The sequence below is a fragment of the Phoca vitulina genome, unplaced genomic scaffold, assembly GCF_004348235.1.
Source record: "Phoca vitulina isolate PV1807 unplaced genomic scaffold, GSC_HSeal_1.0 scaffold27, whole genome shotgun sequence".
NCBI classification, from domain to species: Eukaryota; Metazoa; Chordata; class Mammalia; order Carnivora; family Phocidae; genus Phoca; species Phoca vitulina.
In genome coordinates, this window is record NW_022589730.1 from 13,973,541 (window position 1) to 13,985,747 (window position 12,207).

At 32.8% G+C, this 12,207-nt stretch overlaps 1 protein-coding gene across 8 annotated transcripts in view; it reads right to left on the reverse strand.

Annotated features, from left to right (window-relative positions):
* The window catches only part of RELCH (RAB11 binding and LisH domain, coiled-coil and HEAT repeat containing), a 112,853-nt gene that overhangs the window by 25,391 nt on the left and 75,255 nt on the right, over positions 1 to 12,207 (reverse strand). For 7 of the 8 annotated variants that reach the window (XM_032422533.1, XM_032422535.1, XM_032422534.1 and 4 more), the window contains 6 exons: positions 12,085 to 12,164; positions 8,735 to 8,841; positions 7,664 to 7,763; positions 2,856 to 2,938; positions 2,015 to 2,078; positions 454 to 592 (listed from right to left, as the gene is read on the reverse strand). In XM_032422533.1, coding sequence (XP_032278424.1) covers positions 454 to 592; positions 2,015 to 2,078; positions 2,856 to 2,938; positions 7,664 to 7,763; positions 8,735 to 8,841; positions 12,085 to 12,164 — 573 coding nt within the window. Of the gene's footprint in view, positions 1 to 453; positions 593 to 2,014; positions 2,079 to 2,279; positions 2,363 to 2,855; positions 2,939 to 7,663; positions 7,764 to 8,734; positions 8,842 to 12,084; positions 12,165 to 12,207 lie in introns of all 8 variants that reach the window. The other variant, XM_032422538.1, reaches the window with a different exon arrangement.

The following is a 12,207-nucleotide window of genomic DNA, read 5'->3' on the forward strand; positions in this document are numbered from 1 at the left end:
AAATCATTTAGCAGATGAACAAACTGTGCATTAAAACAAAATCATTAATCATAGCTGAATGCCATGGTAAGTGGAAGAAAAGCATATTTTTCATAAGAACACATCTAGAAACACATAAAAATTTCCTTAAAAATGAGAATTAAATGGTAAGCTTTAAATAGAACATAGCATAGTATCTTGAAATTTACAGTTATTAAAAAATGTTTTATGAATAACTTGAAATTGTTTATGAGTTACTTTTCATATGTGTTACAGCAGTCAGTATATAGTATAAAAACTATCCAGTAACGGTATTACTGATCAATTCACAACAGTCCACTTGGTTCACTTTTAGCTTTCAGTATATGAAAGATAAAGTGTAGAAGGGCTTTAACATAGGACAAATCCTGAGAGAAGCTTCTGGCTTTGATTTACATTACAATTCAGGAAAAAAAGGTAGAAAATGTAACTTACACTCATCTCGGAACCTTGGTTCTGCATTAGGCCCAACTCTACCAAATGTTTTTATGATCTCTGTATGCAAAGAATACTGGTCTTGGTACTGAGGATCTTCCAGAAAAGAAGCCAACTGCATTTTCACCCTTTCCAGCAACTTAAAATTGGATATTGTACAGTTATTTCACAGAATATTAAAAATTGAGTAAAGTTGTTAAAAGAGAATATTACACATTAAACATGGCTTGCAGCATGGGTTCAAATGGTTTATATCAACATGACAGTAAAAATTTGCAATTAAACAAGTACTTATTTAGTCTTTTGGTTCAGAAAGGTTTTACATTTTTGTTTATGCTTATTAATTCTTTTTTTTTTATTTTTTGAAAATACAAATATTCCCTAACAAATTGTAAAAACAAAAACCCCCACAGTATTTAGAGAAAAACAGATAAATTCATAATGATTTTGTATCTACATTTTAATTTTTAAAACCAATCACAGTGTAAGTTACCCAATTATTCACCTTCTGAAAGCAATGAGTCATTAATGACTTACATCTTACTCACATTTCCCTAAAAGACATTTTTATTTTAGGATTTAAGAACATGTTGAAATTCTGCCAAGACTGCAAGCTTTGCAGAATGATACTTTTTAATGTTGCTTCACCAGTGAAATATATAAGGAAAAAACGTAAAACTTTCCCCCCGATAACTAAGTTGTTTAATTTGTTATTAAAAAATCTTTATGACAAAGGAACTTCATAAAATAGTGTTTCCTTTTTTGGGGGAGTAAAATGTCTGTTTCCATTTAAGTGGCTATGTAATACAGCCACAAATGATTTATTTTCTAATCTATAGGGTTTTTCATTTGTATAAAACATGTCCAATTTGATAATAAAGAATGAAATTCTGATACTAATTTTAAGAAGTGTCTTATAGTTAATGTTGCAGACAGAACCTAACAAACTTGAAATTAAATCACAAATTTCTAAATCAAAATACACTGTTAGGAAGAAAGACCTTGATAATCTCCTCAAGCAGGCCTAACAGAGGGTTGTCACAGTCATATGCACTGCAGTGACATGATACCAGCCCACTAGACTTGCACCTTGGTATCAATGACACAGTTATGAGAACAGAGGTGCCTTCTAGCCTCCATTTGCTAAACTGAAATAGGTTTGTGTTCCTAAAGTTATCTAGCAAAATTGTCTTCAAATCTGTGCAAACTGGCAATCAGGAATTTATGTAGACTATCTAGAAGTCTACTGGGTAACAGAAGGCTTTGGAACTAGATCTGGTTTGAAGGTTACTCCAAACTGCAATACTCAGCTAGGCTTAAAATGGAACATCTAAGAGTTGGCTTATATTTAATTTTCTAATTGAGAAGGAAGATAGAGACTTCCTTAGGATATGAAAATATATTTTGGGTAAGGCTCTCATGTTTTCAAATAGTGAGATAGTCCTCTGGCCCATAACCAACTAAGAGATAAAATGCTCCCTGCCCCTTACCCCTGGGTGCATGTATGTAATGTATCATCACCTCAACAGTACATAGATATTAAATTTCAATAATTTCCTACCTCTCTCTGAATAACTGTTTCCATAATAGTGCCAAAGGCCGGAATTGTGGCAATTCTGACAGAGCTGTTAGAATTAAAAAAGAAAGAAACTGAAACTTTCTTTGAGATGAAAAACTGATTATTAAAATGTATATCAAAGTAAGTACAAGGTAAATATACTGTATTAGTCTCTAGCAATGACAAATTAAATTAAAAAAAAGCAGACCAAGAAGAATGCTCAAAAAGACAGACAGGATAACTTAAGGTCGCAGTCTGTGGAACTCACAATTCAGGATCACTGGACAAGGTAACAAGGGCCGGAGCAACCCGCTTGTCAACTAACGCTTCACTCATGCCTCGAAGAGTCAGCTGTAAACCAGTCAACATGCAATAAAAAATGGTTTGGTAAACTGGAATGAGAACTGGGTTAGCTGTGACTGAGGATGGGCAGGCAGACTCATTGGTCTTTCTTGGTTTAGTCACCCACACGAGACATTAAAATGTTAAGCCTTTGGTTCATGCCACTATACTTACTGGTAACAACATGTTAGTGAGATTAGCAGAGCATCCTTTCTTGGCTTGGAAGAAATAGTCCATCAGCATATTCTAAGTTTTGGAAATGTTTATTGAGAATGATATTAATGTATTCTTTTCATGTATGGCCTCCAAATGTGACGGTTGACATTAAAAAAAAAAGATACATGAACAGTATCATAAAGTTTAAAATCAAGTGAACATAATCCAATATTATCATTTTAAAGAGATAAATATATTCTTTAATGGATTTAAAAGCTGATGGTTATTTCTTGACAGGCACATTTTGAAAGGGATGCTGAATGTAAAAGGCAGGGATGACACTTACATTTCAGGGTCACTGGAGAGAGTAATGAGAGCAGGAACAACCCTCTGAGCTACCAGAGTTTCATTCACCCCCTTCACCAACAGCTGATTGGTCAGCGCAGGGGGTATTCACAGGTGATGCATGGAAAGAGCAAACACAGTGCCACGGGAAGAAGAAAGGCACAACCAAGAGAAAGAGAGAAAACACAAATGCAAAACCGAAATTAGAAGCTAAGCAAATATTGCTACTAGAGTGCTTTATAAAGGCAGAGAATGCTTAGGAGGAAAATAAAGCTTAAATAGCCTAGCAGTCCGCAAAAACAGATTGTCACCAATTCAATGACAGTTTGTACTTTTGGTCAAAGTCTCCATGCAATTTTTGTGTTCAATTAAATGCAATTTAAAAGAAAGCTTTTCTTTCTCTCTTTCTTTTTTTTAATACTAAAAAGAAGATATATACTGGGTTCTATGGTTAAAATTGTTGAAGTAAAGACCAGCAAGGTACAAACTGGACTGTTTTTAAACCAAACTCAAATGGCTAGCAGACACCACTAAACTGCTTCTGATTGTTCTATGGCAAGTCAACTTAAAAATCCAGGACAATTCCAAACCTTTTATATCACATAGCTTTCTCTTTTGAGGTACAGAGACATAAATGCAGCCTAAGTGGAAAGTATTACGTGTGGGAATTAGATCTGGGTTCAGACTCTACCTCTCCATTTATTAGCTTTGTGGCCTTAGATATATTACATAATCTCTTGAAACTCAGTTTTCTCATCTGAATGTGGTGATATTGTTATCTATCTTAAAGGATCATTGTGCCTCTAACTACACATAATATACCTAAATATTGTGTCTGACAAAGATTAGGCATTCAAGAAATGTGAGTTTAATTATTATGAGTACTCCATGATATAAGATTTATGATATATTTGAATAAAGAAATTATTAATTAAAAAATTGTTTTGGCCGGTCCAAGTAGTTAACATTTATAGTTTGTTACTTTACATTTCTCTAAAAGCTCAAATGAATAAGAAAATAAATACGATAAGCACAATCAGACCTATTTCTAGAATCTAATGATAAAATAATCCATTTAGCCACCAACCCTAAATCTAGAAAAAGAGGACAATATTCAGCAGTATACATTTTGTTTTTAAAAGGGTGACATCCTAATCCTACATTCTCAATTTCAGAATTTAAAAACAAATGAATCCTAAATGCTAATCCATCTGTTCACCTTGTAATGGATCTAGGCCTCAAGGAAGATGGAAGATGCCATGGAATTTTTAGTAACAAAAACCTAATACTGTGTGCGTGTTAACACATTCCTCCTACACACCATATCAGAGACAGCAGAACTCACTTTACGTGGGATTCTTAATTTTATAATAATCTATTACTATTTAACAACTGATTGACTTTTAAAATCTACTTCGATATTCTGAAATAATTTTTATAAAAATACATGGATAATTAGGCTGGAATAAAATGACAAAAGCACTTTTGCTACTACCTTAAATATTACAGATGTCAAGTGGAAAGAAATAGGGGAAAGAAGTTCAAATACTATTAAATAAACCTTTCTTCTCTGTACCACTTTATAAGTAAGATAGCTTAGATTTGAATCAGTAAAGTGTATCTTAAAGTGTCTGCTATCTTGTGCCAGGCAAAAAGCATTAAAAAAAACGGGGGGGGTAACCTAGGGGACAAGTTAATTTTTCACTGCTCTGCAGTTTTACGTATAATTTCTTTATTAAGCTAGAAAATAAAAAAGCAAAATTTAAGAGCTGTCGATCAGTATACATTTTACATACAATGTATTGTTTGATCTTTTTTTTTTTTTTTTTTTTAGATTTTGGAGGAGCAGCAGAGGAGAGGGAGTAGCAGGCTCCCCACTGAGCAGGGAGCCTGACGTGGGGCTTGATCCCATGACCCCGGGATCATGACCTGGGCTGAAGGCAGATGCTTAACCCACTGAGCCACCCAGGTACCCCTCATTTGATCGTTAAACCTGGTGAGCTAAGTACAATTACTATCAATGTTTTAACAGATGAAGAAACGGAGCCTTAGGGAAGAAGTTAAGTAACTTGTCCGGGGTTTTAGAGGCAATAGGCAGTGTTAGAAAACGGACTCAGCCACATCTGTCTCACAAGCCCCAGTGGTCTTTGAGCTGGCTACTTTTACATGTTTAGCTTCCTTATTACTGATATGAGGAATCATGACATGAAGTTCTTTTCTGCATCTCTTGGGAAATCCATTACGTCACATGATAAAGTTTCCTTATAAATCAATTTCAATAACAATTTGTTACCTCAAAAAGTAACATATTGCCTCTTATTTAACAATGAGAATAATATGACTGATTGGGTTCCCCTTTTTGTCCTGCTATCTGAAAACTTAGAGCTACATTTAGCATCCAATTTCATTAAGTATTGCCTATTATGTTCCTGGTATATCTATTTCTTGCTTTCTTCTCAACAGTTTCTGGTCTCACATTAAAATTTTTCTTTTATTATAAATGTCCTGCTTTTTATGTTTTTATTTTGAATTAATTCGCTTGGCGGGGGGAAGCAGGCACAACTGTAAATTATAAGGTATTAGTATAAAAAAACCTAATGCAACATTCTTTCAGTACGGTTTTGTTCAAAATAAGGTTCACTGACAAAAAAAAGTAACCATTTTTTTTAAAGATTTGTTTAGAGAAGAGCAAACAGGGGGTAAGGGTAGAAAGAGAGCAAGAAACAGGGGGTAAGGGTAGAAAGAGAGCAAGAAAGAGAATCCTCAAGCAGACTCCCTGCTGAGGGTGGAGCCCAATGTGGGGCTCGATCCCAGGACTCTTGAGATCATGACCTGAGCTGGAATCAACCAACTGAGCCACCCAGGCTCTCCCAAAAAAGTAACTTTAATTTCTTCTACTGATGACTTTTACTGGCATGATCACTGAAAATTTTTTATCATAAATGAGTTTGAAAAAATATTGAAATGAATCTCTCAAATTCGACTCAGAAGTTCATAAGCAACCTGAAAGAACACTGAAAACTGCTGGAGCATAGGTATAGTTTCCAACCCAGCACTGACTGCAAACATACAAACCAAAACCAGACAAAAGCCACCTATAAGAAATAAGACACAAAGAACCCAAAAACAAGTAAAAAGAGAGGATGTTCCATTTTATTTACTTAAAACTATTTTCATTTATATGGCACGTTTTACCAGTGCATACATAATTTGAAAAACAAATGGTTTAAGAGAAAGAAGTAGCTTTTAGGGTCTTAGAATAAAATCCTATGAGAATAGTGTATTAAAGACAGTTCTTTATATAAAAGGATGCTTTTTTCTTTCATGGGTGACTTTTTTTTCAGCATACTGAATAATCAAAAATTATTTATACTCACAAGGAACTTTTCAGAACAAACTGAATTTTTTAATTTGGCATTCAACTTGACAAAGAACACTTGATTACAGTTTTTTGGATCAAATACGTATAATAATGGAGGGAGTAACATGGACAGAGGATGTTCAACCTCCTGGTAAGACTGGAATTTTCTTTAGATTTCACAAATCCATTTTACATATTTAAAAGTTTTAGAAGATACATATTTTAAACATACCAGTGCTCTATTCTTCAAATGACAATTTATCTTAAATTGTGGAAAAATTCTGAAATTCAGGAAAAATTATCCAAAGCACTGAATTAACCAATTCTCTTTACAGAAATAAATGCTTTAAGATATTTTAAGAATCACCTGCATATTAGGGATAATTTTAGCTTGGATAAATATATGTTCCCTAAACTGTATGTTACTTCATGAAATAGCATGATTAGGAAAAAAAAAAAAGAACAGTAATGGTAATGATAGTTAACATTTATTTAGTTCTTATTATGTGCCAGACACTGTTTTAAGGGCTTTACAAGTATTAATTCATTTCATATTAACAAAAATCCTTTGAGATGGATTCTTATTATTATCATCTTCTTTGTGTAGATGAGGAAACTAAGGCACAGAGAAGTTTGAACTTGCCACTAAGTGGCAGAGACAGACACTGAACCCAGGCAGTCAGGCTCTATGGCAAGACTCAACAGCAATAAGAAACACTCTAAATCAATTTTAGTCTCCAGATACAAGTTCTGGAGACATAAATCAGTCAATAAACAAATGAATGGATGAATAAATAAATAAAGTAGGTTATGGCATCATTTCCTTTATGATGGATATTTCAAGTTTCAAAAGATAGGCATTTCAATTTTCATACTTAAGTTGGGTAGGTGGCAATTTAAGAACATCTAGTTAAACAGTCTCTTCTCTCTTAAAAAGTCTACGGGCAGTTAATGTATAGGGATGTTATTCTAGGTATGACATGTGAGAAAATAACCAAGTGGAAGTAATCAATAAAGTAAATATATTCATATTTGCAATAATTGATTTTTTAATGTTATTCATGAATCCCACTAGAATTTACAACTTTAAATATATCTTATATTGTTTTTGTTTATTTTAGTAGCCATTTTATCTCAATAAATAGAAAAGTATAATCAGAAAGATTTATATAGGATGGAAATTAAAATAAGATTTAAAAGAAAATTTGAGAAATAGAACTGATAATAGAATAACATCCAAGGAACCAATAAGGCTAGGAAACATTCTTAAATATATCAAAGCTAAATTTCTGCCCCATCACACAGTACACAACTAGATACTGTTTATTGCTATAAAATATACATCAACATAACACAGTATGCAAAGCCTTTTTAAAAAAACATTCCCTTCTCCTTCTTCCAAAGAAAATCATTATAATCTGAACCGAGAGAAGCATTTGTTTACATACCTCAAACATTCTAGCAGCAGTACATCTCACAAGTGCTGAAGTATGGACAACACCATACCATAAAACAGTTAACAGTAATTCATGGTAGGCTGGATTTGCACTGAAAGAAAAAACTCACTGTTAAAAGTGAGGGCCACAGTGCCTTACTGGTGTACTGAAAAATACTATATTTATAAGTAATATTGATGACAAAAATATTGGCAAAACATATGAAATTATTCTGTATAGGTTTAATAGGTTATATCTAAGATTCTTTAAAAAAAAAAGGAAGTCACCTTATAAAGCTACAAACTTAGCATATTCAGGAATTATACTTTTAGGTTCTATAAACATTTGCAATTACGATAGAAATTTTAACTCTTTAATAGCATAAAAGTTAAAATTATAAAAAAGAAAAAAAAGAAAAAGAAAAAGAAAATTTACCTAGGAGGAAAAAAAGAAAGCACTGGACTAAGAGTCAGATGGGTAAGTCACACCTCTGTGGGGCTTAATTTCTACATCTACAAAAATTGGGGAAACAATACATGTCCTTATTTTGTCGTATGTTTATTGTAGGATCAAATCAGATCAACTCAAATCATCTGTAAGGAAGGAAAGATAAGTTGGCTGTGAAGCCTATCCAGATTTAAGGCTGTATTGCTATTAAGTGCAGAGATAAAACTACAACAGCAGCTAGATGATGTGATTATGAGCAGGATTAGGCAAATCAAATGGGACTTAAAAGGAGCTTAATGAACTGGCTTTTACTTGGGGCTACTTTTTCAGTTTTGGAAAACTAAATTTTCTTCAAATGTGAACTTTATTTCTCCAACTGCTTCAAAGAAAACATGTCTGTACTCTTTCCCCTATTCTTGTACTATAATATTTTACAAAATATTAAGAATGTATAAATAAGCAAAACCAAAAACCAAAACCAAAACCAAAACAAAAAACAACTTAGGCCTCAAAAACCAAAAGATTTGGTGTATATGCCAATATTTTTAGACTCAAATTATGTATTCTATAAATCCAATTTAAAAAACTTTATATTAGTTAAAAAAAACCAACACAACTATAAGCTATTATTTTTACCCCAGTTCCACAAAAGAAGCCTTCAGGCTATCAAGAGGAGCATGAGATAATGAAAGCAGGGTCATTACATCTTCTAAGAATCCAACTAACAGTTTTCGGTCTTCTTCCTATAGAGGATAAAGACTGATAATGAATCTCTAAGCAATTAAGTAGAACTAAAATAATAATTTCCTATCTATAATTAGAAAATTTTACCAAATATGGGGAAATATCCAGTCTTAGAAGCATTTTAATTAAAGATATTTATCAAGCATATCTATGACCACAATGGTATGAGGACAAAGACTATCTTGATTCATAGATTTAGACCTGTGCTGTCCAAAATGGTAGCCACTCACCACATGTGATTATTTATAATATTTAAATTTAGATGAAAAATTAAGTACAATGAAAGATTCAGTTCCTTGGCACTAGCTACCATTCAAATGCTTAAAAGCCACGTGTGGCTAGTGCCTTCCTTATTGGACAGCTCAGATATAGATTATGTCTGCTGTTGCAGAAAGTTTTATTAGACAGTCCTGGTTTAGAACATCATCAGGTATATTTTTAAATTAAAATTTATTTTTACCAATTTTAGTTCTCATTAATTTTGACCCTAAATACTTAAATACAAACTAGTAAAAGTTATCCCCCTAACAGAAAATCCATTTCCAAAAAATTATCTTTGCAATGTCTTAGTGGTCAGAAGCTACATGCTTGTTGAAATATAGATTACTGTGTTCTTGAGAGAAATAGTCACACCCTTGATTAAAAAGTAGTAATCTATATTTGCAAACTTTCTTTAATAAACCATTATTTTCATAATCAGAAAATAGTGTTTTCTTTTTTCTTATATTGTGTCCTATTAAGAATATGTTAATAAAAGAAACTCTATTAAAGAAACTAATTAAGAAAATGTCTGCTAAATTAGGAACATTAGAAATATAACTGTGTATGTTGAATTAACCTGAATCTATAAAGGAAGAGAATCTGACATTCTATCATGAAATAAATATATAATAAATCAGGTCAAGTTTTTTGTTATTAGGGATATATTAGGTCAACAATAAATAGTTTCTGAATATTAATAAATAGATCTATGAAGCATACTAGATTGCCACCTACCATTTTTTTCTACATAATAAGGTTCATTTAGAATGAATAAAGGGTTGACAAAAGTAATGATCAGCATGAACGATGACAGAAAGAGCAGTTTTAGAACACAACAGTGTACTTAATATAAAGCTCAGGACACTGACACACCAGCAGCAAAGCAACATTGGAACAGAGATTCCACCCAATTTTAGTTGCCTACTGTATCAAACACAAAGTATACAAAAAATTGGAAAACAAACTGTAAATCTGAAAAACCTAAATTGTGAAGTAAGAGCTATGAAATATACTTCTAAATGAGCACAGATTCTTCTAACTTGAAATTTTACTATAATCCTATTTCTCATTTTTAGAATCTCAAGACAAAAAATGTATTTGATTCAAAATAGTTTTTGTTAACCAAAGCAAACAGGACAGTGACTTGCCCTAATAGAAAATTTTGTTTAGTAAGAAAAATATTAACTGCTGGTACATGCGTCCTAAAACAAGTAACACTGGCAATCTATGATAGCTACCTCAATTCACACTTTGTAACTAGTTGAGAAGTTCTATCTCTTTTAATTGTCTGAACTTTACACAATGACTCACAGACTTTTTCATTTATTTGACAAATCTGAGGGCTTACTATAAGGCAAACCTTGTATTTGGTACTTTATGATGCTTTAAGATACTATTTATTATCAAAATCAACATACTAACCAAACTTCCAGAGGTTAAAGAGAGAAAAAAAACTGACATCACACTTGCTATTATGCTGGTACAGCTTTCAAAATTAAAGAGCAGAAAACGGTATCCACACTATTGTGCCTGACAATATGCAGGGATTTAATCTCCATGAGTTTAAGAACAACAATACAGACAATCTATTAAGGTTATATGACTTAAAATATCCTACACACAGGGCTATTCTGTGTATATTCATATTATGAGGCAGTCTTTGAAACTAGTGGTAGAAAAGAAAAGTCTAAAGGAATACTGTGTTACTTTAACAGAATTGGAGCTTTACTGCAAGGTATGTGATACTATAGGACTATATTTTAAAATTGTAAGATGGCTCAAATCTGTTTTAGAAGAAGAGTACAATAAATATGAATTGTTATACTTTGAATTCAAAGGGCAAAAGAAACCTTAGGTATTAATTAGGGGAAAACTCAGAAAAAAGGTCTTCCTTTTTGATTCTTACACTCTGATTTCTATTTATTTTTTTTAAAGTAATCTCTACATCCAATGTGGGACTCGAACTCATGACCCTTAGATCAAGAGTCACATGCTGCACTGACTGAGCCAGTCAGGTGCCCCTCACATTCTAATTTCTAAAAATGCTTTATCCTGAATCCATACTTTCACTTTACTGGTGAGACTGCTGCACATTTAAAAATGACTGATATACCTTAATATAACATCATATTATTTCCTTAAAATAAGGTTAAGTAGAGTGTGGTAGTCTGTTATATTGGTGACCCCCAATGAGCCACACCTCCTAGTTCATGGCTGGGCCTGTAACTTGCTATAAACAAGAGAAGGCAATAGAATTGATGTGCTGATTCCAGGCCTAAGCCTTAGCCTAGCAGATGCTGTTTTTAAAAGCGCTCTTAGGAGCCCTGAGCCACCATGTATTAAGTCTGGCTCTGCTGCTCCAGAGGTCCTGTGGAGAGAGAGAGAAGCCCTAAGACTACATGGAGACTGAAGCTCGGTCACCCTAGCTGACCTCCCTTCCAACCAAAAAGTTGAATGCAACAACATGAATGACCATCAGCAAGGCCACAAAAGAGAGGCCAAGCGGAGCCAAGCCCAAGAGCAAATAAAAGGGTTATAAAAAGCCATTACATTTTTGGGTAATTTATTATGTAAGAAAAATAAAGTATTATTAAAAGATACTTTGCTAAAAATGATAGAGTATAGAATTCTACCATTTCATAGTTTGCTCCACCTAATACATGTGCTTTGTTTGTTGTTTATGAAAAATTAATTATGAAACACAATGAAACTTTGCTAAGTAAGTGCAATCTAACATTCTAACAAAATATCAAGAAGTATACCATCTCTAAATGTATTTGTTCAGTGGAGATTTTACTCAGAGACTTATCCAAATATGCTCTCCACTATAAATTATTTATTGAATAAGACAAATATATAAAATTTGTTTTCCTTTATGGGTACCATTTTCACTTGTACACATATTAAAAAGGCATAATGTTAAGTATTTTTCTAAATAGAAAGTGCTTTTACATTTTCTAGTAAAAGGACTTTTCTCTTACCTGAATATAACACGTGAGGACTCCTGTTGCGTAAATGGGGACGGTAGCTTTAGTGAGGACCCCATTTCCTGCTGAGGAATCTAAAATCATTAAAATAATTTTAAAAATCTGAGTATATTTTAA